Below are 25778 nucleotides of genomic sequence, written 5' to 3'. Positions count from 1 at the left end.
GTCACAAGAAAAGGTAAATGGACTTTTCCTGGTATTGCTGAAATGCTAAATAGGAACTCCTGTTATTCAAGTGTTAAGCACCAGAACACTTGTGTCTGTGTATTTCAATGAAAATTTTATAGATTTATAGACTATTCCATGTGTAAGAAAAATGGAAAATGGGTGACAGTAGAAATATCAAGTAGATAAAATAATTGTTTGAGGTTTGTTTTGCTTGGTGGGTTGATTCGGTTTTTTAAGGAAAAAAAACAAACCCACAACGACTGGGAAATGTAATTGTACATTCAGACTCCTTAGTAAAAACAGCTTTGAAACAGACATTGGCAACCAAAGATTTCCAAGTCTTGCTATAGGAAAGGAAAAGATAAAGGCAGGTCTGGGAAGAGCACTACATTTTTCTACTCAAAATGTGCATGTTGCGAAGAGTTTTCTTGAATCCCGATTTGTTGCTGGCAGAGTAGACACTGATATCTAATCTATCTGACTTCATATGCAAGACAAAGCAAGAGTACGTGCCCCAGAGTAAATAATACGCACAGAAAATGAAGAATGCAGTTTTCTTTTCTGTATGATATGGATGCAGCAGACTTTTATGCAAATGTGATGGAGTTAGTTTTCCATTTGTTGTGCAGGGCTTCTGCAGAAAATTTCAGATCTTTCCTCCTAAGTATGTTTGGGTAATACTGGAGGTATTACCTGTCAAAATAGTGCATCAAAAATAAGTGACAGTTAGACATTTTCACTAAAGGAATAGAGAAGTCAGCAAGAGGTGCACTTAAAAATTAATTTAGGAATATTTTCAATACAGTCCTATGTGCACCTGTATTCTACTGTATTTAGGCAAAATATAATTGATTTTTGTGGAAAACTTTCGCTGGTGTTTTATATGGGGCAGCACAGGTGTGTAAAAATGTGGGGTTTTTTTTAAGTTGTGAAGTATATTTATATGGGAAAATATAAAAAGATAAATTAGCTATGCTATGTTAGCATATAAGACAGCAGATATTAGTAGATAGGACACATAGCTGATGGCATTTTTTCATACTAAAATGTATTGTTTTACTAAAGAGGAATTAAATATGCAGTTTGTCATTGTTCATTCCCTAGTTTTAGTGGTAAACCATTGCCTTCTGTACCAATAATGCACTATCAGAATTTTATTTCACTTCTTTAGTGCTTGCTGCATGCTAAGATATGAGTCAGATGATGAATGAATGAGAGAACTGGGAGAAAAAAAAGGAAAACACAAAATTAAGTACACCATGTGTTCACCAGATTTACAAAAATAAAAATGTGTAGGTTTGTACTGGGTTTTTTTTCACTGTAACAGAATGCCATGGCCACAGTCCAAGAATTCCTACACCATCTTACGAGGTAGCATCTTACCAGTTGCAATGTCAGAATTGTAAAACTCAGTCATAACTGTTTATTATGGAAGGATTCTCAGAGGCACAAGGGCAGGAACATAGTCAGCTCTCAATTTCTATGACTGAAATGTAGTCAGTCATAGGTGCTTAATGCATGCAAGAATCTAATCCAATAAAGCTTACTTTCTTTTTCTAGGCACATTTCAGGTGGAAAAGCTGTGCCAAGATTCCTCAACTAAAATACAGACTGTGAATATCATCCAGTAAAAAAACTGTGGAAATGCTGTACTATAAGTAGGGTTAATTTTGCTTTTACACATTTAATAGGCTCCAAGTCTGGTTATTTCAGCTTATATACATTTGAAGTTGAGAACAGACAGAATCAATGCTCATTGTGAAAAGATCTTGGTAAATTAGAGAGAATCTAGAAGAGAACAGTGATGATCAGATGCTGGAGAAATAGTAATATTTGATTTGTTTTATATATAAGACAGTGAAGGCAATCACAGTATTCTTTCAGCATGTGAAAGGCTTTTAAAAAATTCCATAACAATCTACCATTTTCCCTGCCTTTGGGGCTTTAAGGAGGAAGAAATAAGCTATGCAGTGAAGATTATTTATATCAAACTATTAAAGAACTTCCAAAATGTAATGTCAAGAATGGAACAACCTTGGTGGGATATTGTGTGCAGTGTCTTCCATTGTAAACTTTCAAGGACTGTCTGCTGCAGAGTCTTACCTGAAATGGTCTCTAGCTGACAATACCTGGTATTGCCAAAAGTATTTCTCAAGGCAATCATCTAGGTTTTTTGTGTTATCATTCTTGTGGTTTCTTTTAGCTGTTAGGGTAAACTGATAGTTTTCCATAAAAATATTATTTCCCTGAAGTAAGTGTATGTATAGCAAATGGTTTAGTCAAAACCATATTCTAACTCTGCAATTCGACTTTATTTTCTTAATTCCTTTGCTTTGCACTTGAGGTAAGACATATACTACTACCTCATATAATTCCTCTCTTAATACAGACAGAGGAACTATGCCACATGTAGAAAATGCCCATTGACATTTTGAGTTAGAAGATTAAAAATTCTGCTTGTTTTCAGAATTGACTGGACATAGAATCTCAGAATCATTAAGGTTGGAAAAGACCTTCATGAAATCCAACCTTAGCAAATACCACTGTGCTCCTTAAACTATATTACAAAGTGAGATGTCCATTCATTTTTTTGAACATTTCCAGGGATGGTGAGCCCCCCCCTTCCCTGGTGAGGCATTTCCAATGCTTAACCACTCTTTCAGTGAAGAAATTTTTTCCTGATATACAACCTGAACCTCTCTGCTGCAGTCTTTTCCTGTTGCTGGTTGCCTGGAAAAGGAGATCAACCCCTACCTCACACAACCTCCTTTCAGGTAGTTCTAGACCACAATAAGGTACCCCCTGAACCTTCTTTTCTCCAGACTGAGCAACCATTGTATCCTCATCATCACTTAGATTTGAGACCCTTCACTGGCTTTGTGGCTTCTCTGGACACATGATTAGGTCATGTTTGGTTTAGCATTGTAGCATATTGCTTCAGCATATGGTGTTCTGTCAAGCAATTTGAGGCTTGAAAATGTCAGAGAGTGGATTTAGTATTGTTTATCAAAAAGTGATCCTACTTTTCCTTATTTAGCAGATTATGGTGAAAAGCTCAAGGCCAGTTGCCCTTTATGGCAAGCAACAAATCAGGAAAATTTAGGTTCTTCTAACAGGTGTCTCTGAAAAATAATATTATTTTTAACATTTTACATAATTTACAGAGCTTGTCCTGTGTTCTAAGGAAGTTAATGGACACAGATGGATACTGAGGTAATCAATGCTTTTTCTAGGGGAATTTTCTGGTTCATGTAACAGGAACTGTATGAAATACATTTATGAGATTAGGAATTTCATCTGTGTATTAAACTAGTTATAGAAAGCTCACCTTGGCTTGAAGTTGCATTCAAAAATCAAAATCCAGATTGAGACCTCTAGGTCCACAAAACACCTTCCAATGTACCTTTTCATGTATTAGTTCTGTTTCAAGTGAACCAAAGACATAATAATAATAGAATTTTTTTGATCTGGTGTTTCATTCTTTTGATCCTTTTGTTTCACTGATATTTTACATAATATCAGCTTATTATATCATATTCTTCATATCAGCTTAAAGAGGTAGTTCTCTTTTATGGAAAATAGTAGATCTTCATTACAGCGCTTGAATAGCAGGCTGAAATGTTCAATATGTTCTTCATACTGTAATATCTTATTCAGTGAAAGTATTATTCAGGCTGCCCAGAGTGATCAGCTTTGAGTACAAGAGGATGAAACAAAAAGTAGACAGCACATTCACTTTTCCAGTCAGTCCATTCATTGAAACCTTTTCAAGACATTTCTGGAAAATCTTGCTGAACTTAACTGTTTGACAGACTCATCCTTCAAAATTAATTCATTAAAACCATGCCTTCCCTGCTGTTAGAAGGAGCTCAAAAAAGGCATGTCACATTGATACCAGCAATACAGCCTTGAACTGTTTTTTGATTGTATAGATGAAGATGAAAATAGAGATAGAGAACACTTTTAAACATGTCCAATATTCCTTTCAATATCTGTTTCCTTTTGTTTTAATAACCATACCACACTCTTTCAAAAGGATCAGAATGGAAAAAATCTGGGGATAATTTCTTTAATTAATCAACTATCTTTCAGCATTAACTGTTAACCTATTAATCATATCTCAGAAATTCCAGAAAATAGGGGAGTCATTAGGGTGTATTTGAAGCCTTAGTAGAGGACTAAAATTTGTTATGAATTGATTAGCCTATGGTTCATTTATGTTGCCTCCAGATTCTTACTGGAATTTCTTTTTGTGGCTACTGTAATTAAGACCAAAATTCAAAACTTATTTATGACTATGAATTTATATTTTAATCTTTCATTTAAGCCTAGACTGAACTCAGTGAGTTGCACTAGAGCAAATCTTATTTAAATAAAATCAAAAAACCTGTCTGTATTCTGATTTTTTTTTAATCTTTGCATTATAATCTCAAATACTATTGTAAGTGTCTTTAAGCTTTAGAGTCATATCAGCCTAATCCTTAGGTGGCAAGGCATTGCTGGAAAAAGAAAATGGCTTCGATGTAAAATCTGTTTGGAGAAAAACATCAGCTGAAATGTCTGAGGCAGTAAATTAGCTGCTAGGGTCTGAGACAGGTTCCACCAGCAACAATTGGCACTACCTTTTTTATTGCATAATTATTATTGCCATTCAACATAATTTATTATGTTATTCTTCTGTTTTTGAAGGAAAGTCATCTGCAAATACTATAGAAAATTCTGTCTGCAAAAGTCTTTTTATAAGAAAACAGGAGCAAGAAATTATGTTCTACTGATATTTTGTATCCTAGATTCAGCATAATTAATACTCTGTTCTTACAGCAAATCATTTGCTATATGTATCTGCCTTACACTAGTTTTCTGTCTCTTTCCTGATCTTTTTTTGTTTTGTCCTTATAATCTTAGATGGCTTGTAACAGCTGGTTCATGTGTTAAGAATTACCTGAAGGATCTTTTCAGCATGAATGATGGAACTTTATACTGGAAAATTATTTCTCTACCCTTGAATGTCAGGAATCTTTGTATTCATATGTTCATATGGAAATACACTTCCTTCAGCTCTGTTGATGCATAGCAGCATGTTCTCTAGTGTCTATGACTTGTTGAAGTGTGAATATCCATGAATATTAGGAACACTGTAGCTGAAACCCTTCAAGTCTGAAAATGTCTCAAGCTTCTCATTTTTAATGAAAAAGGATGCATTTACATTTTTTTACAGCTTTGCTTTCAGTGAATATTTGTACTTCCATAAAGAGCAAGGATTTGCATGGTCTGAATGGAAGAAATGTAGAGAAAGAAAATATGTGTATGTTTGAGAGGCAAGTTAAGAGAATGTGCCTACCATTAGTTATATATTATAGCTACATTCATTTCTATGGCACCGAAAAAGATTTCTTTTTATTGTATTTAGTCATTTGAGAGCTGCTCTGATTTCATATGTAGTGGTTTTGGCAGTGTGCAACTTAGGATCATGGGCTGAGAGATGCTGTCAGGGAGCAGGATGGTCCCCCTGTTATCCAGGAGAAGAAGTCAGAAAACTGCTGAGATGCTTGGATGTTCATAAATCCATGGGACCAGATGGGATCCATCCCAGGGTCATGAGGGAGCTGGCAGAAGAGCTTGTGAAGCCCCTCTCCATCATTTGCCAATAGTCCTGGCTCACTGGAGAGGTTCCAGATAACTGGAAGCTGGCCAATGTGACACCCATTCACACAAAGGGTGGGAAGGAGGACCCTGGTAATTATAGGCCAGTTAGCCTGACCTCAGCACCCAGTAAGGTCATGGAACAGTTTATATTGATTTTCATCACACAGAACTAACAGGGTGGCCAGGGTATCAGACCCCGGCTTTAGGAGGGGTAGGTCATGTTTGACCAACCTGGTCCCTTTTTATGACCAAGTGGCCCACCTGGTGGATGCAGGAAAGGCTGTGGATTTTGTCTGTTTGGACTTCAGCAAGGCCTTTGACACCGTCTCCCACAGCACACTCCTGGACAAGCTGGCAGCCCATGGCTTGGACAGGAGCACTCTGTGCTGGGTTCAGAACTGGCTGGAGGCCGGGCCCGGAGGGTGGAGGTGAACGGTGCCACATCCAGCTGGGGCCAGTCATCAGTGGTGTCCTCAGGGGTCTGTGCTGGGGCCAGTTCTGTTCAATACCTTTATTGATGACATGGATGAGGGTACTGAGTCTTTCATTAGTAAATTTGCAGATGACACTAAGCTGGGGTCATGTGTTGATCTGTTGAAGGGTAGGAGGGCTCTGCAGAGAGACCTGGAATTGTTGGATGCATGGGCAGAATCTAACAAGATGAAGTTTAATAAATCCAAGTGCTGAGTCCTGCATTTTGGCCACAATAACCCCCTGCAGCATTACAGGCTGGGGACGGTGTGGCTGGAAAGGGACCTGGGGGTACTGGTGACAACTGACTGGACATGAGCCAGCAGTGTGCCCTGGTGGCCAAGAAGGCCAAAGGCATCCTGGCCTGTGTCAGGAACAGTGTGGCCAGCAGGAGCAGGGAGGTCATTCTCCCCTGTACTCGGCACTGGTGAGGCCACACCTCGAGTGCTGTGTCCAGTTCTGGGCCCTCAGTTTGGGAAGGACCTTGAGACGCTGGAGCGTGTCCAGACGAGGCAACGAGGCTGGAGAGGGGCTGGGAACACAAACCCTGTGAGGAATGACTGAGGGAGCTGGGGGTGTTTAGCCTGGAGAAAAGGAGACTCAGAGGTGCCCTTATCACTCTCTACAATTCCCTGAAAGGTGGCTGTAGTCAGGTGGGGTTGGTCTCTTTCTCCAGGCAGCAACTGACAGAACCAGAGGTCACAGTCTCAAGCTGCACCAAGGGAAATATAGGTTGGATATCAGGAAAAAGTTTTTTATGGAAAGAGTGATAAAATTCTGGAGTAGCCTGCCAGGGAGGTGATGGAGTGACCATCCCTGGATGTGTTTAGGAAAAGACTGGATGTGGCACTCAGTGCCATGGTTTAGTTGAGGTGTTAGGGCATGGTTGGACTTGATGATCTTGATGGTCTCTTCCAACCTTGTCACTCTGTGATTCTGTGATTCTGTGAGAGTGAAAGTAGGAGTAAAAGGTATGCTCTTCAGTACTTTTAGTTACATTTCTCTTAAAAAAACCACTCTTAGATCACCAGTGAATTATTTCACACTCATGTGTCTACGTCATTCATCTTGCCATCTTTAGTTGTAGGCAAGAGAATAGTAGATATTTTCTGGTGAAAGCTGTTTTCATGTGCAGTTAGTGGCACAGAAAAACTCTTGGATGCAGGTGAATATAGTCTGCTAGGGAAAAGATGTACCTTTGGAACTCAGAACTACATGGATAAGAGAAAGATGATGACTATGAGGTGAGGGCTTATCAAAGATATATTAGAAAATAACTCACAATAAAAACACTGTGATTGTCACTCTGGAGAGGGCTAGTATTATCATCAGCATACTTTGCCAAAATATTTTTTTCCAAATAATTTACAGAAGCAAGAGAGAAATGGCTCTTACTACACAGAAATTAAACAGGCCAAAAAAGCTAAAGCAAGAACACATTTGGCAAAAAAAATTCAAAATTGACTTGTTGACATTTAGTGTTAAATTTTGGGGGTTGAGATTCTTTTTCTGAAAAGAACATAGGATATGTAACCTCTCCCACTTCAAGAGCTGAAGACTGGGATCTTAACATAGAATAAAAGGTTTGGAAAGAACTCTGTCTCAGAAAGTAGTGTCTTACCAATCAACTTGTATTATCTGGTCCTCTGCTGCCCGTGAAGTCCAATAGAAAACATTGCTTAATCTCTCACAAAGATAAATTGGACTCTAAATTGTTAGGAGTATTGGGAATATAAGGTTTATGATCACAGAGCAAATGAGGGTAGGAGGCACATAAGGACACATCTCTGAAGAAGACCTCTTGATCTCAGAAAAATCAATAGGCAAAAGGGACAGAAGATGCAGTTCAATCAATTTACACTTCATGTGCTCTTCCAGAAGGTTAAATCCACATCAACCTGAAATCAGGTTTTCTTTCTAAAAAAATTGATACTTACTTTCATCAGTTTCCACTTTCAAATAATATATATACTACATTACAAATTGAGTTTCTTATTGAACACTTACTGTCTGCTTCCAGCAGCAGTCCTCTGCATCATGTAGGTCTCACAGAAAGTATTTTAGAAAAAATATACCATAATTGAAGTTTATGTTAGATAAACTAGTACATTAAAAAAAAACCCAAACAAAATCTCCACCTAAAGGAGCATGCACATTTATTTTTTCCCAGCGTAACTGAAAAATAGCCTTCTAAGTCTGAGTAAATTTTTAACATTAGATCACTCTACAAAATAAAAATAAAACAAACATTTTCTGTCATTTTCAAACTGGTCAAACTTTGTCATTAGCAAACTGCAAGGTGAGTAATTTTTCAGAAATGCTTTCTGGAAGCTGGTACTGCTTCTATAAGCATATAATTTCATTGTTAGATCTGCCCAGTGAAGAGAACAACATATTTAGGCATGCAAAGGCACAGCTACACTTTTCTCTCTTGTTTGAATTTTAAAAAATCATTTTTATTAATTCAAAAAACCCCAGGTTTAGTCAGAGTAAACCTGTAGTTGCTAAGATTACAAATTACAGTTACTGTGTATCCACACTTTCTATGAAAAAATGTTCCCAAAAACATTCCATTCCATGGGAATTAATAAATAATAAACCACAACTTATTTGTTTAAAATGCAGGTAACCAATATAGACATGTTGCACTGCTTCTATATTAATTAGAAAATGAAGCTAGATTTTCTATAATTATATTTAAATGTCTCAATTGAAAACATGCTTTTTAGTTTGATTTACAAAGAGCAAAGGGGCAAGTACTAGGAATCTTGCAATTATATACTGGATATTTGTGAACTATTTGCAGTACTTGTTCTTTCAGTAAGTGACACAAGGAAGTAATTATTTATTTACTTAATAAGAGAATTTTTGCACTATCAATCCTATTTTTTAATAGAGCAGTGTCAATAAACATTTTTAGTTACTTTGTTGAAATTCGTTTTCTCTAAACTAAATTATCATTGCCTGTAAAAAATTGTTTCCCTTTACTTTGCCACTAATTAATTCTTATCCCCTGCTTCAGTGGGTAGAATTTTTTTCTTCTCTATCTAGATTACTTGTTCTCAGACTGTGATTTTTGAGCCATTAATGATCTGTGACCTCTGAGCCTCAAAATAAAATGATCTGTGAGAAAGAGCTATTTGGGTCTGGAGTGTTGGGTAGCATACTAAGTCTTTTTTCAATAACTATTGTGCAGAATGAAGAACCTGGAGAACCACGAGTTTCAAAGATGCATATCTTAATTTTCCATTTTGGGGAAATAATCACTTTCCCTCGTGGATTAGCATGACAATTCACATCTTTTTACTGCAAATATTGTGCAATATTCTGCTTTTGATGTTTGTTACATTTAGTGTATTCTCATTGAATTTTGTATGCGTCTGGCTTGGAGTGATTAATGAAGACATGTATTAAAAAAACCCACTGCGTTGTTACTGGACTCAGTTTAAACTTATTTTCTGTACTGTAGGCAGGGCTAATTGGTAAGAATGTATTGTTATAAATAGAATAGAGATTGACTCTCTGTTTCACCCATCAGCCACTGAAAGTCAAATGTTTTAAATTACTTGACTGCCATACTGCTTTTTACTACATTTTTGGGTGGGTTTAGGGGTTCAGCATTTCTGTTTTCTTAACAGTTATCATTGAAAATACCCTTTTTAACCGATACAAATTATTGAGCCTTAGAAATGATGATAAAAATATGGTTCTCTTATGTGTCATCTTACATAGAAGTATTGCATATTTTAATTCTAGACTGTGGAAATTTAAAATTAGGATTCCTCTGAATGAAAGGCTTTGTGTTTTTTTTAGATTTGATGGATGAACTCTCTACCAAACTATTTTTTTAAATGCCTGTGGACTCAATTTCATGATATGCTTCTTCTCTGATGAACACTGATCTCAGAAGGAAATTTTTTTCTCACAGTCCACTTAATAGTTGCTGATGCCGTTTCATTTATCAGTGTAGAGAAATTATTTCTAAAAACCTACTTGCTTGTACTGAGCTATATCTATACATAATAAATACTAACATCAAAGCAGTAGTTTATAAGTTTGGGGACTAATGCAAAATATGGCAAATATTAAAAAAATGTTCCACCTGTGTTGCTGTACTGTTATTAAGTTATGGACTGTGAAAAGTGAATATATAGGTCATATTTTAGGCTACTATAAATTGTTTTTTTCTTCAGTGTATCTGTGTTTATTAGCATTTCCCAATTATATGTCCTACTGAACTTGCCCATTATGGAAGAAGATATTATATAATCTATGACCATAAGAGCAGTTCCTCTGGATGATAAAATAAATTTCTTATGTTGGAAGTTGGCCATTGTATCTCCACATATTTTCAAAGCCTATGGTGATATACAGTCAGATATGTAATAAATTTCAGTATTAAAAGTACTAAATGATAACATATTTTTCACTGCAGGTGAAGTGTGATCAATACTGGCCAAGCAGAGGCACAGAAACTTATGGACTAATCCAAGTCACCCTTTTAGACACTGTTGAATTGGCAACATACTGTGTTCGTACATTTGCACTTCACAAGGTATACATACTTATATATACTTACTATATGCTCTCAAATTGAAAGGCTGGCAGTTTTTTCCCTCACCTTCCATTCCTTCCTTCCTTTCTATCACTGGCCTCCCTCCTGTCACCTTGTCCTCCTTCTTCCTTTTGCTTCTTGCCTTACCTGTGTGCCTTTTCCCCTTACTTCCTTATTCCCTTTCTCCTCTTCTCCTCCTTTCTAGCCTTACCCTTGTTTCCTTCTAACAGCGCTGAATATTGACACTTCTACAGAGTACATGTTCCTGATAACATGAAGTTTTGTAAGTTAATGCAGAGCTCTCACCATGAAAAAGCTGAATACTTGTGGTGCACAAGTGTACAGTCCATTTAAAGTGTACAGTCCATCTTACATTGTTTGAATCTGTAATTAGGATTTTCATCCATAGTTCTTTTTCTTTCTGGCCCCAAATATTTAAACAATTTTCACTGGTATATATGCTTTAGCAGTTGTTTTACTGAAAAGTGCTGATATAATCTCAAGTAGCAGTTGTGTCATGAAACTTTTAAATTTCATAGAATGGCTCAAGTGAGAAAAGGGAAGTGAGGCAATTCCAGTTCACTGCCTGGCCTGACCATGGTGTCCCAGAACACCCAACACCATTCTTGGCTTTTCTGCGACGAGTCAAGACTTGCAATCCACCTGATGCTGGACCTATGGTTGTGCATTGCAGGTAAGCCCAGAAGTTTCTTCAAAGCATGGTATGTCAAGGTTCCTGCTTTCTGTTTTGTTGCAGATGAAAGTATGATTTTCTTTCAAATAGACTTCTGAGTCTGTCAAAGAAAAAGGTGGTTGCATTGCAAATCAACTATGGCACTGCCAACTTGGGTAGGCTAGAATTATTTTATTTGGTCTATGCACAATTAATTTAATTTTAGTACATCAAAAGATCTCCAGGAAGAATGTCTGCAGGGAAAATACAAATGTATCTGTGGCATTCAGAATGTGGCATGAAAAAGGAAGAGGATGGTATTGGTTTAAGAGCCTAAGTATTGAAAAAAGTATGTTTTAAGCAATTAAACACTTTTTGAAATTATTACTTAACTTATATTGTGTGAGAAAGTAGCAAACATGGGAATTAAGACTGATAAATTCAGGTAAGACCTGAATCTGTATTCAAGGTTGAATCCCCGGTTTAGGACTTTGAGGAACTGAAAATGCAAAGGATGTAACTGGGGAACAAGCCGAACTCAGTTCCAGGGAAATTAGTTCTCCATGCTTTTTGGCAAAGTAGCGCACGTCTTCAGGCATTGTAAGGTATGAATTAGTAACAATGGAAGAAAAAAAGTCAGCTGCTTTTTGTGTGTTGGGACTAAAGAAAATGAAGAGTAAGAGATACAGGTTCTTTGGAATTTGCTGAACAGATAAGGACGTTATCAGAACACATATACCAATTCTGATTGAAATAAACTCCAAGATGTGTTCCCTCATTCCAGGGCTATATTTTCATACGTGGTATAGCTTGCTGTGTAGCCCTTTTCAAAGCAAGCTCCTAAGATCACTATTTCTTGTGAACTTCAGTTTGGAATACCTTCAGTTAGTAAGGCTGAGAGCTACTATATATGGATCTCTGCAGTTACAAATGCTTAGCATATTTGAAAACCAGTCTTGCTTTTTTCATCCAAAACCTGAGGAATAGTAATTACAGCATACCACTATGTCTAGTTCTGACTTCTTATATTGGCAGCCCATACATGGAATCTGATAATTTAAACACTTTTAAAGTGATTGAAAGAGTCTCCTGTAAACAAGATGGAAAAATAAATTCAACAGGAAAACAAAATAAGCAGAACTTAAATGTTGAAAGGCACAGACTGTTTACAAAATACCAGAGAACATGGAACACAGATATTAAATGTTTATTTAAACACCAGGATTAAAAATATGGAATAATTAGAAATAACAACACAAATATACTCATAGAGCTTACTGAGTGTTTCTTGAATGGAGAGGCATATTTTTGTACTTGCATTTAGAGTCTTAAAACATTTTGGTTATTGTCTGGGATTTTAGATTTCCTCAGATACAACTTCTTTAGCTTCATCCATATATAGCATACTCCAAAGTTGCTCAACAGTGAGGATGCTACCTCAAAAATAAACTTAATAGAAGAAATTAATTTTCCCACTCTGGAAAATCTCTTCATATAGTAGCCTAAATTACCGCTATGGAAAAATAGGCAAATTAAATCAGTTTTTATGGCTAGTCATTGGAAAAGATGAAATAAAATGCATTGCTTGTTATCACTCAGTGGTACTGATGAAGCACAAGGCAATTATTTTCTCTTTGTCATTAGTTTTTCATGCAGATTTCATTGAAAGTGGTGGTCAAGTTATGTAGTATGATTTTATGCCTGAGGGACTTTTTTTATCCCAAATTCCTATTGATTTATGTATCAATAATTTATCTGCAATAAGCATAATCTGCTATATATAAGCTTTTTGCCTTATGTATAATTACTAGAGACATTAGGATTTCAGTCACTTCATACAACCTAACCTCTAAAAAACAGACTTTCACATATCCTATTATTTTAATAAGGTTTTTAAATTTGACTCCTAACAATTTGTCTATGAACAGAATTAATGTAACCAGGTTTCTGAAAAAAATTAAAATGTATGTCTCTATAATTAAAACAGGCTGGACATTTAGCATCAAGTGTTCTGAACAGTCCAAAGTTTATTAATCTGCTAATTACCTCCTCAATGTAATGTGTTGACTATCCAACTGATAGACTAATGAAGTAACTAAAGTGTTTCTCACAATAGTCATATTAACATGTCACTTTTCAGGCATTATGTAGCAACATAATATTCAGGGATTTGTATTGCCTTATCATTTTACATTCAACATGATTTTGTTGGGCCTGTCTTGTGCAGGGACAGAAGTCAGATTTCAGTAATCCTTGTAGGTTCCTTCCAACTCAGGTTATCCTTTGATTCTATGATTATTAAATTGGTTCAAAAAATCAAAAGAGGAACAACTATAGAGCATCACCACAGCATTTTTAGTCTAAAGGATATGTCTTTCACACAGCAATATGAAAATTTTTCCTATTTGGTTTGAAATTGAAGTACTGGACATGCATAAACATTTCATTTTAAGCTATAAAAAATGAATTTAAAACAATTAAGTACAAACTCTGCACATTACCCAGTTTTTAATTAGAATCTGCTTTCCATTTTTTTCCTTCTCTTCTCTGTTGCTCACTTTGTAAGTTTCTCCATTCCAATCTTTCCTTTGCCTATTATAAGTCATTTAACACTTTTATCAATTTTTTCTCTCCACATCTAGACTGATCCTTATTCTCTGGACCCCTATAACTATATTCTAGTTGTGTCCTTCAATTCCATTGTTTTATAAAACTTATTTCATTGTTGATATCACATTGCTGAACCATTTAATGAAATATGTTCCTAACTTTCTTAGTATTTTCTCTGAAGTGAGATTGTAATTCTAATGGTAATTGTCATTCTAATTTTTGCCAAGCATCTCCTTTTACTTTTACTACACTCTACTAGTTGCTGTTTTCCATTGAGATATTTTTCTGTTCTTGACAAACTTCTTGATTTTCATTTATTCCTTTCCTGGCCCCTATTCTGCCTCTACATCCTTTTTAATATTCCTCTTGTCCTTGTTCTGTATCTTGTCTGTTATTGTCTCCCATTTTGCGTTTAGGTCTACCTAAATCCCTTTTCATTAAATTTCCCCTTTTCATCATCCAGATTTAAAAAGTACTTAAGACTTTTCTAACTAGGAGCCAAACAATACATTACAGAACCATATCTTATATCCTTTGCCTATGGTAGACAGTCTTAACAATATCTCATTGAAGGAGTAATCTGAGTTTAGTTTCTAGAAGGAACACAGGATTTATAGTGGCAATTTTAAGCCATCTGAGACAACACTAATACCTTCTTTTATATTTCTTCCAGTACCTACCAAAATATCAGAGCTCAGGAAATTCTAATAATCACATTACAGAAGTATAAACAGAATGGGAGCTTCCTTTCAAAATGTGCTTGATAAAAAGAAAGAGTAGGCTTGAAGAACCTGTGGAAGTCCTTTTCTGCAAACTTTTAAACCATAGAAACTGAAAAACAAAGCTGTCAACAGTACAGGGAGAATTTATTTCTCACCCTGCGTGGGTGAGGAACACAAGAGCCACCTGTCTGTGTTTTGATGCTTACAGAGTAACCCCCTATTTATTCTTTATTTATAGGTATGTATTGCAAGTGAAAGGTTTACCCTAGGATTTTTCTTACTCCATTTCTACCCATCTGCCTTAATAATGACCAGCAGTTGTCTTTCAGTCCATTTCATGTTAAGGGATTACATGGTTTTCTAGTTTGCTCCATGGTTTTGGGGTACAGCTAAATGTCCAATAGAGAATCAAGGTAGATGGAGACCCAGTTCACGAGTGACCCCAGACAAGTTTGTATCAAAGCCTCATTTGTTGGTTAGCTATTTTAATATCCTGTCCCTAGGAAATGGTTTTTGAATGTGTAAAGAGTTTATTTAATAGTACAGTGTCATAATGGGAAGAAGTCTGAGCTGAAAACACCTGATTACTGAAGAGCCCACCCAGTACATAATTGAATACCCTCTTCTCACATAACAGCGACCAAAAAAACATAGTTCTATCTAGTGAAATTAACTAAGAATGTACATACTACCATTCTACATTACTAAACTTGATGATTTCTGATAAATGTATGTCAAAGATATGCAAATGGGAATATTTTTAATAATATTCATGTGATAATAGCAAAGAAATACAGAATTATATGATCAGAATTTCCAAAACATTGATAATTATTTAATACTAATGTATATGCAGCAGGCATCTTTGCTTGTCATTTAGACATCTACTTCTGATAATGGTTTGATTGCCTGTACGGTATTGAATTTGAATCTAATATAGAAGTCAAAAACATTTTGAGAATTTCATAAGGACATTCTACCAGTCAAAGCTCTTACTTGTTGCTGTGGTTTAACCTCTGCCAGCAGCCAAGCCCCACACAACTGCTTAGTTGCTCCCATTCCAGAGGGATTGGGAAGAGAATCAAAAGAGTAATAGCTGGAAAAATCATGGGCTGAGATAAAAGAAGTTTAGTAGGGAAAGCAAAAGCTGCACACACAAGCAAAGCAAAACAAGGAATTCAGTCATTTATTCAGTGCTTCCCATGAGAAGGCAGGTGTTCAGCCATCTCCAGGAGAGCATCACACATAATGATGACTTGGGAAGACTAATGCTATCAATCCAAAAGTCTCTCCCTTCCTTCTTCTTCACCCCTCTTTATATGTTAAGCATGATGCCGTATGGTCTGGAATATCCCTTTTGGTCAGTTTGAGTTACCTGTGTCTCCTCCCAACCTTCCATGCACACCCACCTTCCTTGAGCTCCTGCACCACACACTGAAACAGAGGCAAGAAGTCTGGGAAGAAAATAAGTTGTAGTCCAGCCAAAACCAGCACACTTGTGCAAAAAAAGTTGGCAGGATTTTTACTGGAAAAGGTAGCTAAAACATATTCAGAGGTATGTTAATTTTAAGGGAAAAAAGACATAGATCATTGCTGAAAGAATTATGGAACACCAAGGGAAACATCAAGGCCTAATCTAAATGCAGATTTTTTAATTTAAGTAATCAGATATTTTGTAAGGACTACCTCCACGAATGGTGTAGTTGTCATAACATAAATGCATAATTCCACTCCACTCTTTTCCCAAGAAAAAAGAGAAAGTTTTCTGTCTGTATCCACCAGGGAAGACAGTTCAGTAGAGCCTCAGTCAATGTTGAGCTAAATGTTCCATGATCCTTATTCTTAGTGTGAGATATGGAAGAGAAAAGCAGATAAATTAAAGCTGAATGCAAAAAAAACCAAAAACAAACAAACAAACAAACAAACAAAAAAACCAAAAACCGAAAACAACAGAAAAAAATCCACAAATGAAATTTATCACTCCCTTATTTGTATAAGTACCTACACTTATTTGTAGGTACTTTACACAATGGGTTAAAATCTTGGTTGCCTTATTTAGAGTAACTTGTCTGAAAATTTTTCTGTGGTGGCTGAAATAATTGATGCCCATAGATTTTGGTTTTCATTTACAGTTATATTTTAAGATTACCCTTTCAGTCCCTTTCTACAGAAGTTGAGTAATACTCCAATCCCACTGGTCTTTCTGCATGACTGCCCTAATTTGCAGAGCTGATCAAGAAAAAATTGTTTCTTTAATGAAAAAATGCAGGTTTAAATCCTAGGATTCTGCACTGGTGAGACACTAATGTGTGGTTTAATGATAGTAGGGAAAACACGTTTTTGTTTGAAGTTGGATTAGTGCAGGCAAACAGGTGCTAATCAGATCACATAAACCAGTACTGGAGGGTGTTTGGAATTTTATGCCACTATGTTTTCAAAACATCACAGAACTTCAGTAGTTGGTTCAGTAACACTACCTAAAAGCTTAACATGTTAGTGCGATCCCATATGTTTGAGTCTTTCTTTTAATACCAGCACCAAGGGGCATGTCTCTAAGGCCCTTTTTCAAGCTTTGGCAGGTACTGTTAATGCTGCTATTGCTAACAGAAAGACTTGGCTGTTTAGAGGAATGTGACAGTTTTAAGTAAATCTGTGCCTGACTACATAACATAACCAGTTAGGAGAGTGAAAAACAAGATAATTTTCAAAAAATAACAAAACACCATATGATATTCTATTTCCTAAAGTAGAATTCTTGTTCAGTGTATGTGAATAAAAAATAGAATGTTTAAGAAAAAAAATATACTTATCAAAGGCAATGATTTTCCAGTGGATTATTTTATTTCATTTCTGTATAGTTCGAACTGCTTCTTTTGCCATAGGCCTTACAAGTGCTCATTTTTTAATCCTTGCAGTGAGTAGGTTGCAGATGACTGCCTATCCTTTTTCACGGTAGGGAAAAAACCTCCCCAGTACATATTCAGAAACAACACAAGTAAGATTGAAAAATACTAGAATCTTCCTCATCTCTTCCCTTTCCTTCTCCTGAGAACAATCCAGGACCCTTCCTAACTTCCTTGGACAGCTGAAAGCTCTAGAGAGGAAAAGACAGTGAAAGCATTTTAGTATGACAAATATTTTAATATCATAAATATTTTAAATTTTCTCTGTTTTACCCACATGTCTTTATCCAGAAGTTATTGAATTGCTACTGTGTATTAAACTGTGCTGGGTATCATCGCTGTACAAAAACACTGTAACACTATTTACTCTTCAGCTGTTAGCTGTGGGTCACTGTACATCTCATAAATATTGTTTTTTCTCATAGTCATTGTTCACTAATAGAAAACAGAGAGGGATAAGATTGCTATAAGAATCTCATATTGAAGAGATGTCTAGTTGGTGATCCTGCTTAGGCTATTTAGCTCCTCTTAATATAAATATGTAGGAATAAGTTAATGTGCATGTTTTTCCTTATATTTCATGTGTATTAATAGTCTCAGCAACTCTGACTATGCAATCAGAGAAACTGACTGGCATTAGTTTCATTTCTACACATACCTTTATTCTTAGAAGTTACTTCATTTCAACATATACAGGATGAGGCTTGCAGCGTTTATGCCTTGGATGTTTGATCTCTGTTTAAGTAAATGGAACTGGATTCACTTATTTAGAAAATTTTGGATGGTTTCTCTGTCTTTGATCCATTGTTGGAATTGCAGAATCTACTGGAAAAAGAGAAAGAAAAGAAGAAGAAAAAACTTTTCTAGACGAAAAGTTGATAAAGGCTAAATGGAAGAAATTGGTATAGCGAGACACTCCTTGGTAATTTTATAATGAATGGTATTACACACATGGACAGGAGATGTCACAGGTAGAGGGAAGTTTGGATTTGCCTTCATATTTTCACCATAAATCTTTCAAGGTCATGAAAATGCAGATTACAGAAATCTTACAGTTGAAGACTGGATATTTTATGCTGAACATGCAAGACCTCTCATGTAATTATTGGGATGTGTTCATGCAAGCATACAGACAAGAGGAAGTGTCTCCATCTGTATGCTGATTGAGAGAGAGATGGATGGTTAATGCTGGATTTTCTTTTCTCTGTTTCAAATTTGAGAGTAACTAGTTAGAATCATCTTGATAGCAAAGATACTATTCCCCAACTCATCTTTTAACTTAGCAGTGTTCTTATGAGCTTAGGTATCTAATTTTTTTTCATTAAATTTAGGCACTTGCTTATGAAAACCTGGGAGTATGAACATGATAAGAACTAGCACACCATAGTTAATCTGATGTTACAGAGGGTCCTGTAAAATTGGCCTTGATAGATTTTTTTTCTTAGAGTAGGAAAATACTGTGCTATATTATCTGTAAATCCTCCATGAAGTGTCAAACACAAGCAAACTGATGCTGATCCACTTTCAAGTTTTGTCTTCAGTTAGACACCAGTTCTTAGCAAACAAGCCTTTCCTAAAACATGAACTGTAGTTGCTGTATGTATAGTATATGCTTCCATTGTTTATAAGCATTAAAACTCAGAAACGATCACTTAAAACATTATTAAAACTCAAAAACGTATAAATAACAAGTAATAGTAATATTTTGTCATGCAGATTCAAATAATGAAAAACACCTACTTGTGGTCTCTTTGATTAAATCCGTCATATGTGTATAAACCCATATTTGGTTGGCACTAAGCCTATGGTTCAGGGATTATACTCCCCACTGGTGTGACTCAGGGCTGGATTATCTTTTGAAATCCTAAAAAGCTGCTGTGACTGCATAGGGTAAGATTTGTTTCTGGTAGCAGTCAGAAATCTGTAAAGGAACATAGGGAATGCTATTACTAGATAGAATCAGTGTTCTGTCTAGACCAGTATCCTGTCTCTGACAATGGCAAATGTCAGAAATTTCAGAGGAAAGTACAAACCTCCAATGTCAACAATATTTTAGTAAAGTTTCCTCTCCAGCAGCAAGCATTTAGTGACTAGTTTAGCCTTGCTTCATGAGGATTTCAATTCTTTTCCCTTTTATTCCTCTAGCTACCTACAGAAACTGGTGGATACTTCTTTGCTTATATTCATGATTGTACAGGCATTTCAAAGAACAAAACCAGGCAGTATTAACTATCCTTTTACTTTTTAAAGTAGTTTCACTCGTATACATTTGAAGATATTTATTTACTTTTAATTTTAATGCGTCTCTTTATTTCACTAAATGTCTTTGGATAAAAGGGTTAAAAAATTTTTTTCATGTTTTACATGTCTACAAATTTTCTTGAGTTCATCCATCAAAATATTGTAACCCATTCCAGTATTTCTTATGTGGAGGAAGATGGAAGGGAGTTCTCACATCCTTGACATTTTTGCTGGGTGTCTCTGTTCCCTCCTTTTGTGACATATGCTTTTTTGGTAGCCTGAGTAAAAGTAACTATTCTCTGGGTATTTTTTTTTCCTTTTCTTTTTTTTTTTTTAAATTAGAGGTAAGCCAGTAAAAATAGTTCCATGATTATGCCACATTTTATTCTAAGTTTCCCAGGGGACATACTGAGGCCTGACTTCGATTTGGCCAACAAATGGCTTCAATTGAGCGGTTCTGCTGAAGACTGATGACTTTTCACTGGGCAAAATAACCTGCCCCTCATTAAAATGTAATAATTGTCTGTAAGATTTTTTTAACAAATGCAATGTCTTTTCCATGTGTTATCTCAAATTACAAATATGTTGCTGCTGATAATTATTTCCATATATATATTATCATGTCCTACAAGGCCTGTAATTTCCTTTGACCTAAGCTGTAGTTTGATACATTATTTGATCAGCACTCTTAGTGAGTCATTTTATCCATATGTATTTAGTTAATTGGTTATTTTTCTCCCCACCCATGTTTATATATAATATACTCTACAAAGGAAAAGGAAATCTGACTGCTTGCAGCTGAGTCTAGTAAAAGAGCAATTAGGTTCTATCAGAGCCAGCAGCTGTCCGTAATGAATTCTGAATTAAAATTATGAGTGAAGAAAATAATCCAGCCATCTGCAGGAAATGTGAAAATATTTTTATAACCCAATAGCTGAATTCTGGAAAGGGGTATCTCTGAGATTTCCCAGCTGTACCTACATTAAATTCCAGAATATCCATAGACACAGAGTATGCTGGAACACATTTCATGAACTTGGCTACCCAGTGTGTTTGGCTAACTTCGAACAGGCTGTATTTTTATCTAAAGTAATCAGCATGAAAGTCTCTTTAAATCCTCTCCCCACATCTCTAGAAGTAAAATGCAGCTTTAAAAATAGTCCTGTTATCTTTTCATGGAGGCTTTCCAATCAGTCTTCTGCCCTGAATATTAATCTTTCTTCATTTTTTATACTTTCAGACTTAATTCAGGGTCTCATCACTTATTATCAGATTTTCTCAGTGACTGCTGTTCCAAGTAAATTCTGCATTGTGATGTCTATTTCCTGTCACCTGAATTTTAAAAACATCATAATACTATCCAAGCTTGCTTTACAGCTATCTTGAAACTTTATGCTAAAATTCCCATTATTTCCATTCTAACTGGCCCACAATTTTTGCACATGAGTTCAAAATCCTGAAAAAAAAAAGGAAGAGATTAGTGTCTAACCTCTAAATGACAAGTTATGATTAAGAAATGTGAAATGCTTAGTGGTATTAACCTTTCACAACCTGATTTTCTGTGTTACAGAGAATTCATGATGGTATTAAGATTTCAGAGGTTAAGAATTGTTGTAAATGAGTGCCAGTAACCAAGCTCTTCAGCGGTCAGTGGAGTATTGTCAAATATTACAAAGGGTATTTATTTTTTTCACTGCTTCATCTAAAAAAAACAGGACTAGTCTTCATATGAGCTCATCAGAGAAGCCTCAGCTTTTTTAGTTGTTTTCTACTGTGTAGCATCTCACTGCATTAATACTGTCTTGCAACCAATTAATTTTAAACCAAACCTAGAAGTGGCGGTATCAAGTTTGTCTCATGCTCTGAATGTATCCTCTAGGTGTATCAGTTTTCTATTGAAAAGGAAGAGACATTCTGAGATAGAGGTCCTAAACAAAAGGTCTACTACTACAGTCATATCAGCTTCAAGGTTCAGGACTAAATTGCTGGTTATTTCCAAGTTTTCAGAGTCAGGGGAAGTGGAGCAAGGGAGTGACAAAAATTTAAAAAAAAAATTTGTACACAGATTCATTTGGGGGCTTTGAATTGTGGTTGGTACTGCAAAAACAAAACAAAACAAAAAAACCAGTGTGGAGTAAAGAGTCCTGGTGATAACATCTTTCTTTCACTTTGTGCTTACCTGATGAAGTCCTGTGTCTGGGTGACAACCTCAGACTTCTTCACTGTTCCATCAGTTTTAAACCCAACCAGAAAAAATCCCAAGGGAAGCTGCTGTTAAGAAAAGAAGAAATTGTTTCCACAATAGGAATACAAAACACCTAGAATCAGGGAAGGGTCCAGAGGACTCTGGAATGGAATTATTTTAGTGGCTAGCAAGTACTTTCAAGGTCTTCCAGTTATCCAGATAGCACCAGTTCACCTCTGCTACTTGCACTGATAGGCTGATAGCTCTTCTCCATGAAAATGTAATCAAAGCACAGAAAGAAATATTCAAAAGTATGAAGCCACTTCTCAAAACATTCCACCCTGAGAATGCAAAGCAGGTTAACTGCAAAGAAAGGAACAAATAATTGTTATCAGCAAGCAGCATAATTTCTGTCCATTGATTTCTCTGCTGTTCTGTAATCTTCACTTTTATTTATTGACTGTAGGATCACAGTGTACTTCCTCTGCTAAATTACTCAGAAATAGCATTTTTTTGTATTTACTACAGCTCTTCAGGCATAGATCTATCTTTAATTGAAGGTAACAAGTCACAGTAAGATGTGTTTTTAAAATTAACCTTAAAATACTTTCTTTTTCTAAACTCCATTTCAGTCAATTTTAGAACATTCTTTCTTTAGTGGAATGCATAATGCCAAGAAGGCATTGTACATTGCAAAAATGTAAAGTATGCACTGAAACTCAACAAATATCACAGAGAAGATATATTTAGGATAGTTACTCTTTGACGATAGATACAGAAATCAGTACATTCATATATAAATTGTATTTAGAGACGTAGGAAGATAAGAAGGAAAATATATGAGAACTGAATTAATTTTGAAATAGAAAAATCACAGTAAATCCTTGTAAACAGATAAAATAGTACAGAGGAATAAAGTTGATTTTAATGTCTTTTCTTTATATGACTGAGTAATTGAAGAAATCAGATAACACGGTGATTAAGTATGGTGTATATGTAAAAATCCTCTATGAAAAGCAGGATTATGGCATGTATTGTTATATAGAATCAACAACCAATTCTGAAAGAAAACCATGATGAGAAAAATAAGAGAGATGAAATAAGGTCAATGAACTTTTCAGTTATGTACAATTTCTGCTATTCCATCTCATAAGCAGGACAATAAGAGATTTTTTTCACCAACAATTCATGATTTCAGGAATGAAGCGGGTAGAATAATTATGATAATTTGTCCCTTTCAAGAAAGAAGCAAATATCACAATTAAGATTGTGACTTTTCAATGGTATAGTTACCAAAGGTGTCAAGTACCTGGTGGCTGAAGTATTGATTCAAAAGAAGAGTTCTAAGATGATCTGCTTTACAGCTGGGAAATAGAATGTTTATGTCTTTTATAAATATGTAGGATCACAACACCAAATTTAGACAGTGCATTTCAGTTTCTCTCCCAGGACATGTCTAGAATGTTATTTTTCAGAATCCCTATCCAAATTCCAGCAAAATCAATTTCTATAAGGGAAGTTTGTGTCTGTAACATGCTGGTTTAATAACCCTTAATTGATCCTTTCCTCTCTGAATTTCTTTTGTCGTGCATGATATTCTGTAACAATGTGTTTCACAATTTAATTATGTACTACTTTAAAAATTACTTCCTGTTTGTTTGAAAGTCTCACCATTTCATTTCATGATCCCAATTCTTATTTGGCAAGTAAAGAGCAATAATTTTTGTTTCATCTTCTGTATGTAACATTAATTTATGACTGATGAGAGGATTTGAAGTGCTCTAATGAAATGTCATTGTTAGAAGGGTCTCTTAAATTTTTTGTTTTGTTGAACATTACAAATGCTACATTTTTAGCTTGCATGGAAAAATTCACCTTTTAAAATTATTTTAGTAAACAATTATTTCCTATACATGGGATTTGTTAGAGAAATTTTTAGAAGTTTTGATTCTATGTGTTTTAATATTTGAGGGTTTGTTTGTGTTCAAGTTACAATCTCATAAGACAGCTTCTTATCCTTGATCTCTCCAGAGCTGTACTTGGGATTAGATGAAGAACAAATTTACTTCCTGAACATTATTATACTTTTGCAGGTGCATATTCCAAAAAAATGAGGGCTTAAATCTGGGGCAGTTATATTTGAAGTAATAGTAGAATTCTGAGAATGTACAGACTGAAATGAAAAATCTTATTAAAACACTTCCTTTCTTAAAGGAAGAAAGAAATCTGTCTGGCTTTTGAGTTGTAACTATCCCATGCTTTTGTCTACTACCTGTGAAAACTAGGGAGAGTTCTAGACTGAACCTTATCTGCTTGTAGTGAAATATTCTCCTGTTTTCCAATTTCATTTATTCCATGTTCTTTTTCAGACATTTTATGTGACTTTAGTGATAAATATGGTTGCCTCCATGCATAGCCTAGGGATAAAGAAAATTCAGTCAGTGAAGTCTTTGGTAAAGCACTGCATCTAAGAAAGTGCTGAATGCCATTCTTGTTGTCTGGTTCCCAACCATAACGACAGTGAGAAGGAAAGTCACTGTACACTTCAATACACTGCCAATAAATTCTCAAAGGTCTCTTTTAAGCTGCTGTATGATTCTTGAAGCAATCCAGCACCTTTTCTAAAACGAAATTTCAATTTACGTCTTTGCACAAGGTCTTTATGTTATTTTGATCAGATGTTTCTTTTCAAAAGGATGTTCAGTGGTTTTATAAGGGCCTTTTTTTTCTGCTTCCTATCCAGGGGGGTGATTTTCTGCTCCGTTCTAATTTGCTAACCACAAAATGGGAAAATAATCTAAATATTGCTCTTGTCAGAGCTACTACAGAATTTCTATGGGATCAGAATCTAATCAATCATTAGAAGTTCCTCAATAAAATCCAGATATTTTCATATATTTCCCATATCACAACCAATTTAATGGACTTTCAGTTTATAAATGCAAGCTTCATTCAGTCTGAAACAGTAATATTCAATAAAATTTTCCCCTGATATGAGTCAAAGATGTCCTACATGATTTTTGGTCCATACTTTACTGTCTTTGCTTCCAATTAAATGATCTGTGAATACTGGTAATTACACTGCCTTCCTTTGCCAAATCAGTGAAGTATCAGTAAAGGGTCATCATTTAAACAGCTACAAATTAATCACAAAAGCCAACCTTTAACACATCCATGCAGTGATTTTAATTCAGAATGTCCCCCTTATGCCTCTTCATTTTCCTTTTTTGAATTGTAGCTATTGTAGCTGTATTACATCACAGGACATTAAGCATGTTTCAGCTCATGGGACTGAGTCAGTCATGATTTTAGAAATTGAAAACAAATGTTATAATACTGTAAATGACAATATTTGAAGCAGCAACAGTTTCCCAATAGGCATGTCTATTTAGCAGATATCTAGGTTTTCAGATTGAAAATTTAATAGTTCTTTCACTAACTGAAACGAAAATTCTAATTTCGACAGCAACACCAGAAGATGCAAACCAAAAGGGCAAGAAAGCCAATAACAAAAGTAGAAATTATTTGTGAAATTATTCTTATTAGCTGAATTATCATGATTAGCAGATGAAAGGCAGGGATTTTTTTTTAATATATTTCAGTGGCTTATTAGTGAGGACTCAAACTGTGTGGCTTCTCAGCAGTGTATCATGGTATATTAAGAAGGCTACGTAATAGTGGAAGAGAAAGAGAAATGGGATAAAAAATTAGGGCAGGATAGTTTCTTTTATATAATAAGCTATTGTAGTTTTGAATTAGAAGGTATTGG

General features: G+C 35.4%; 1 protein-coding gene across 7 annotated transcripts in view; it reads left to right on the top strand.

The window, feature by feature from the left end:
* The window catches only part of PTPRD (protein tyrosine phosphatase receptor type D), a 1172279-nt gene that overhangs the window by 1125761 nt on the left and 20740 nt on the right, over positions 1–25778 (top strand). For all 7 annotated transcript variants that reach the window (XM_054517855.1, XM_036402900.2, XM_036402899.2 and 4 more), the window contains 2 exons: positions 10556–10675; positions 11215–11369. In XM_054517855.1, the coding sequence (XP_054373830.1) occupies positions 10556–10675; positions 11215–11369 (275 nt within the window). The remainder of the gene's footprint in view (positions 1–10555; positions 10676–11214; positions 11370–25778) is intronic.

The sequence above is a fragment of the Molothrus ater genome, chromosome Z, assembly GCF_012460135.2.
Source record: "Molothrus ater isolate BHLD 08-10-18 breed brown headed cowbird chromosome Z, BPBGC_Mater_1.1, whole genome shotgun sequence".
Lineage (NCBI taxonomy): Eukaryota > Metazoa > Chordata > Aves > Passeriformes > Icteridae > Molothrus > Molothrus ater.
Note: the sequence above shows the minus strand (reverse complement) of the source record. Positions and strands in the feature narration are given on the sequence as shown.